The sequence below is a fragment of the Crocuta crocuta genome, unplaced genomic scaffold (assembly GCF_008692635.1).
Source record: "Crocuta crocuta isolate KB4526 unplaced genomic scaffold, BGI_CrCroc_1.0 scaffold127, whole genome shotgun sequence".
NCBI classification, from domain to species: domain Eukaryota; kingdom Metazoa; phylum Chordata; class Mammalia; order Carnivora; family Hyaenidae; genus Crocuta; species Crocuta crocuta.
The window spans coordinates 11,042,438-11,048,825 of NW_027532008.1; the positions used below are offsets into that span (position 1 = coordinate 11,042,438).

The following is a 6,388-nucleotide window of genomic DNA, read 5'->3' on the forward strand; positions in this document are numbered from 1 at the left end:
TCCTTCCTTCCTTCCTTCCTTCCTTTCTTTTTTTGTGGTGTACTTCATGGGATCAACATTAGGACCAAAGGAGCCCCATTAGGAAATACTGGGGGTGGGGGCGCCTGGGTAACTCAGTCGGTTAAGCGTCCGACTTCAGCTCAGGTCGTGATCTCAAGGTTCGTGGGTTCGAGCCCCGCGTCGGGCTCTGTGCTGACAGCTCAGAGCCTGGAGCCTGCTTCAGATTCTGTGTCTCCCCCTCTCTCTGACCCTCCCCTGCTCATGCTGTCTCTCTCTCTCTCTCAGAAATAAATAAAACATTTAAAAAAATTTAAAAAAAAGGAAATACTGGGGGTGGGAGAAAGTGCATGTGTTTGGGGATCCAACTGGCCCCGGTTTAATTCCTGCTCTGTGGCCTGGTTGGCAGAGGACCCTGGGCAAGTGACTTTGCTCCTCGGAGTCACTGTGAGAATTAGGAAGAACGTGTGGCTAGCTCTCTGTTTCGGCTGCCTGCCCCTGCGGTGCGGGCCGGGCCCTGACTCCTCCCTGGAGCCCGGCTCTCTCTGTTACAGGTTCCACGCGGGCTGCTGAAGAGGTGCTCAGGTAACGGGCGCGGCGGAACGCTGACTGGAGTTCTCCTGTGGGACCACAGAAACTGATGCTCCTTGCTTGGCACCCTCACTGGCTGTGGCACAATGGACCGAAACGCCCAGATGCACGTGGAGGGAAGGACCAAGGCTCCAGGGGCCCAGCCAAGTCCTGGCATGGGCACCACCAGCAAGAGGCCCGGGGTTGAGCCTGCCGTATCAGGAGCCAGCCAGGTAGGGCCCTGCACCTCATGTTCTGACCCCGCTCTTCCCAGCAGGCGCCTTTCCCCTCCCCCGTCCAGGCTTCCTCCCCCAACTGCTTTAATTAAGATCCAATTACAAGTGACACAAAACCCAATTCAAACGGGATTAGGCAGGAGTGAGAATACATCAGCCTGGGTAGATGACAAATCTACCAGTACACTTTCAGGTATGGCTGGATCAAGGTGCTGACTGGGTGTCAGTTGGCTCTGCCTTCCAATGTGACACTCCCAGGCAGGCTGTCCCGGAGAGATGGCAAGGATTGCCCTGGCCCCTTCGGGTTAAAATCTTCTCATCTTACATCCTCTGGCATAGCCTCCCCCACAGGAAGAGAGAGCCTCTTTGCAGTAGTTGAAGGAAGTCTGGTGTCACTGTGATTGACCCAGATCGCGGTCACGTGCTCATCCCTGAATTAGTCACCATGGTGGAGTGAGTGGCTTGATCTCTTGGTATAAATCAGCCAGAGGTGGTACTCAGTTCCACTGAACCCCATGGGCTGAATGGGGTTCTCTCTCACTCTCTCTCACACACACACACACACACTGCTGGCTTCTTTTACCAGGACAGATGCTGAGTGAGCAAAACGAGAATTCCTACTTACTCTACCATGGGCCCCCAGCCCCCTTTAGAACCTTTACTCCCCTAACAGCTGCTCACGGCTTCCATCCACGACCCTCCCCAGCCCTCAGCCTGCATCCTAAGCTTCCATCACACCTCTCAGCCTTTTCCCACCCGTTCTTTTACGTGGCATGAACTGAAGAGCACAGAGCAACCCTCCTTCCCGTCTAGTTTCCCCAGAGCCAAAAATGTCCCCATAAAAAAAGTCAACACTCCCTTGGGAAAAGTATTACCCTCTCCCTGTAGCTTCTGTTATAAATCCTGGCTTCCCTTGGGGGAAGGGAGGGCGCCTGAAGGTAAGGGGCCAGTCTTAGAAGGAGGCGTTCAGGGCTTCCTTCACGTCTACCCCTGATTTATTTTTTCAACAAGCACAGTCATGGGTCCCAGTCCCGTTACGTGACCAGCCACATGACCCCATGTGCAGGCCACGGCACCCCTCTGACCCCACCGCCTGTGTGTGTCTTGGTGAGGAACGACTGGGCTCAATCCCTGGGGCACCCGCACAAGTCCTGCCTCCCGCGGTAGGTGCCCTCAGTGTGGGCTCTCGTCACCACCTTGCATTAGAACGACTGTCCTCGGGGCGCCTGGGTGGCTCAGTCGGTTAANCCAAGATGCGCATCCAAATCCGGTTCCAGAGGCTGATCTGTGACGTAGGGAAAATTGTGAAAGCCTCTCCTGGATCTTTCTGAGGGTCGTGATGTCCCCCGGGGGCTCTGCCAGGCTGTCCTCAGGCGGTTCCCCTGGCTCAGGTGCTACCCTGGACGCTAGGTTTCTGCTAGAGCCGTTAGCGCTGCTGGGATGGGCCGGGTCTCAGCCTAGCCACTCTCCCCAGCCCCACAGTCTCCTCCTCTCCCCTGCTCCTCCTCCCCCTCCCCCTCCTCGCCTCTCTCCTGAGTCTTCCCCAGTCAGGCACAGGATGTCTCTGTCCCTGAGGCCTGGGCGATGTCCAGGGAGAGGGAGGAACCCTCCAGAATGGGCACTTGTGGCCAACCCTTGGGCTAGCGCACAGGCATCTCTGTTCCAGGTTGCCTTTCCAGATGCTGCAGGGATGGGCAGTGGGAAGCAGCCCTCATCAGCTCCAGGGGGTCCAGAGAAGGGACCAGAGCACAGGAAAGCCTCAGAGGAAGGGCCTCGGGAGCTCAGGACGCAGGAGCAGAGGCATCCGGAAGGACCAGGGTGAGCTGGGGACTTAAAGAAGGTCCGGGAGAGAACTCTGTGAGCCCCCCTGAGGGACGGGGACGAGGCAGGACGCCCAGCCTATGGCGGATGCGCCCTTAATCTTCTCTCTCAGGGGGCACAAATCCTGCTACATAATCGCTTCCCGAACCTTCCATCTGCACTGGCTTCTAGACCCACTGGACCACCAGCTTCTTTCATGTGTCCTGCTTAGTCTCAAATCCCTCATGCCTAGGACTGTGCCTGGCACCTAGCAGATGTTCACTAAACATATATTCACTGAATCCATGAAAGAATGAACAAAAGAGAGGCTGAGACTTGGAAACACACATTTACATGGCATTATTGTTAGTATGTTCTAAGTATTATGTTTTTAACTTGTCTACGGTAAGAATCTTAGATTTTATTGGGGCGCCTGGGTGGCTTAGTCGGTTAAGCGTCCGACTTTCGCTTAGGTCATGATCTTGCGGTTCGTGGGTTCAAGCCCCGCATCGGGCTCTGTGCTGACTGCCTGCTCAGAGCCTGGAGCCTGTTTCAGTCTGTGACTCCCTCTCTCTCTGACCCTCACCTGCTCACACTCTCTCTCTATCTCTACTAGAAATAAAAAAAAAAAATTAAAAAATTAAAAAAAAAAGAATCTTAGATTTTATTTTAAAGTAATTGCTGCACCCAACATAGGGCTCAAACTCAGAACCCCGAGATCAAGAGTCACCTGCTCCATGGACCGAGCCAGCCAGGTGCCCCAGAGTGTAATCTTTTTAAAAAGAGAAAATTGAGGGGCACCTGGGTGGCTCAGTAGGTTAACTGTCCAACTTTGGCTCAGGTCATGATCTTTCAGTCCGTGGGTTCGAGCCCCGCATCGGGCTCTGTGCTGACTGCCTGCTCAGAGCCTGGAGCCTGCTTCTGAATCTGTGTCTCCCTCTCTCTCTGCCCCTCCCCGCTCACACTCTGTCTGTCTCTCTAAAAAATTAAAGAAAACATTAAAAATTTTTTTTAATTAAAAAAAGAGAAAATTCAGAGAGAAACAGAGAGAAGCAAAATGGGAAAGATTTGGGACATAGTAATAGTTCAGACTACTCAGCTTACCATTTTATTTTATTTTATTTTATTTTTAATGTTTTTTTAAATTTATTTCTAGGAGAGAGAGAGAGAGAGAGAGANCCATTTTAATTTCCTCATAACCAAAAGCCTCTGAATAAATCTCTTCTACATGAAAAGTTAGGGGAATGAATCAAAGCTAGGTGGGACCCCCACTCTCCCCAGCCCCAAGATGGGAACCACACACCACACTGGGAGAAATAGAAGCCATTAAAACACAGCTGTTCAACAATTTGGCCATTTGTTTAAATGGCCTTAAAAATACCTTTCCCTTTGGGGCGCCTGGGTGGCTTAGTCAGTTAAGCATCCGACTTTCGCTTGGGTCATGATCTCGCGGTTCGTGGGTTTGCGCCCCGCGTTGGGCTCTGTGCTGACTGCCAGCTCAGAGCCTGGAGCCTGTTTCAGTCTGTGACTCCCTCTCTCTCTGACCCTCCCCTGCTCACGCTGTCTCTCTCTCTCTCCTAGAAATTAAAAAAAAAAAAAATACCTTTCCCTTCATCCATTTCTAGAAGTACACCCTAAGGAAATAATTGGAGATGCAGGCAGCATTTTACACAAGCTTTTCTCTGTCACGTCATTTTAAATACTAAAAACCTGGAAATGCCAGGATGCCCTAAATACCCACTACAGAGGAATGGTAAAGTCAAAGATGCTTATCTATAGAATAAAAATTTTCTACTTTCACTTAAAAGGCATATTTACGAAAGACATTTTGGCATAGAAAAAATTAGGTTGAAACGATAATTGAGAAAAGATTGCAAAACTGCATATACAATATAATCGTAAGTGTGTACAACTGGGCAATTGTTTGAAGACAGAAATGAACTAAATCCCATGATAAATACACATGGACATTCATAGGAAGAAGCTTGGGGGGAATACTCCAGAACATGAAAGTGAGATTAGACTGGCACAGACGGAAATCCTGAGCTGTCTCCTTCAGCTTTATGAGCCTAGGCTCAAGCCTTCAAGTCCCTCAACCTCTGTTCTCTCTGATTTTTCTTTTTTTCAAGATTCTTTTATTTTTAAGTAACGTCCACACCCAGTGTGGGGCTTGAACTCACAACCCTGAGATCAAGAGTCACATGCTCCCCCGACTGAGCCAGCCAGGCACCCCTGATTTTTCTTCTTCTAAACAACAACAATAGTAATAAAATCCTAACTTCCCTAAACAGTGACATCATAGTAGCTGGGATTTGGGGAGCTCATGTCAGTCCTCTATTCATTCTCTCCAGCATTCAGTAGGCACCGATGGTGTACCCAGTCCTGCACGGGGGCTCTGGGAAATACAAAGGAGCCTAAGAACGTAAAACTATGGCCCGACCCAGGAGCTGAGGTGTTGCTCTGTTGTTCTCTCCCCAGGAAGAAGCAGTCAACTCTGGCACCCCGGCAAGGGCCCGGATTGCCGAAAGGAGGCCATGATCGGGCCAAGCCAGGAAGTGAGCCGGGGGTGCTGCCTTCCAGGGTCCCCGCAGCGCAGGAAGGGCAGCAGCAACAGGGCTCGGGGAAGGAGACCGAGGGCCAGCAGGGGAGACAGCAGAACCCAGGGACGGTGGAGGGTCAGGCCCCCGAGAGCCACCAGGTAATGTCCACGGAGACGTGGCAGGAATGGCTGCCCCAGAAGGGGAGACGAAGGAGCCTCCTGGGCCCCCCCTCCCCCCCATTTCGTGTCTGCTCCTCTCTGTGGCCTGGCCATGTCATGTGCCCAGTCTGTGTGGGTCACTGGGATATTCTGGGTACTCTTGATTGCCCCCAGCAAATCTTTCTAGCCTGTTTCCAGAGTGGCCCCACAAGACGCCAATGGGTGGTGAAGGTAGGGAGGACTTGGGGGTTATGTGTACAATAAAAATAGGCACGTGCTGGATTTAGCCAAGCTCAAATATCATATCAATCATGCTAGGATCTCCTAGAGGCCGCTTCTTTTTTTTTTTTTTTTAATGTTTTATTTACTTCTGAAAGAGAGAGAGACAGCAACAGCGTGAGCAGGGGTGGGTCAGAGAGAGAGGGAGACACAGAACCCAAAGCAGGCTCCAGGCTCGCTGTCAGCACAGAGCCCGATGCGGGGCTTGAACCCACGAACTGTGAGATCATGACCTGAACCGAAGTTGGACGCTTAACCGACTGAGCCACCCGGGCGCCCCTCCTGGAAGCCGCTTCTTAGCTGATGAGCTTCTGTGGGGCCTCGCAGGAGATGGTTAACGCATGGTGCCTTTTTTGAACTCATTCGACTACAAAATACCTTTTTACTTATTTTCATTTTAAGAGTATTTTCTTAAAGCTTCAGTGACGTACAATGGACACGCTTGCACGTACTTCAAGCGTACAGTTTGATGTTTTGGATGTAGGTACACACTCACGAAACCAGCACCACAATCAAGAAAGCAACCATGGGGCGCCTGGGGGGCTCAGTCAGTTTAACAGTCTGATTTCGGCTCAAGTCATGATCTCGCAGTTTGTGAGTTCGAGCCCCGCGTCTGGCTCCAGAGCCAGTGCTGACAGCTAGCTCAGAGCCTGGACCTGTTTCGGATTCTGTGTCTCCCCCTCTCTCTGCCCCTACCCTGCTCACGCTGTCTCTCTCTCTCTCTCAGAAATAAATTAAACATTAAAAAATTTTTTTTAAATAAACGTTAAAAAAAAAAGAAAGCAAACATTATCTGTCACCTCCCCCG

At 51.2% G+C, this 6,388-nt stretch overlaps 1 protein-coding gene across 2 annotated transcripts in view; it reads left to right on the plus strand.

Annotated features, from left to right (window-relative positions):
• The window catches only part of SPATA21 (spermatogenesis associated 21), a 32,874-nt gene that overhangs the window by 1,699 nt on the left and 24,787 nt on the right, over positions 1-6,388 (plus strand). For both annotated transcript variants that reach the window (XM_077775910.1, XM_077775911.1), the window contains exons 2-4: positions 552-800; positions 2,470-2,621; positions 5,082-5,301. In XM_077775910.1, the coding sequence (XP_077632036.1) occupies positions 675-800; positions 2,470-2,621; positions 5,082-5,301 (498 nt within the window). In that variant the 5' untranslated portion in view covers positions 552-674. The remainder of the gene's footprint in view (positions 1-551; positions 801-2,469; positions 2,622-5,081; positions 5,302-6,388) is intronic.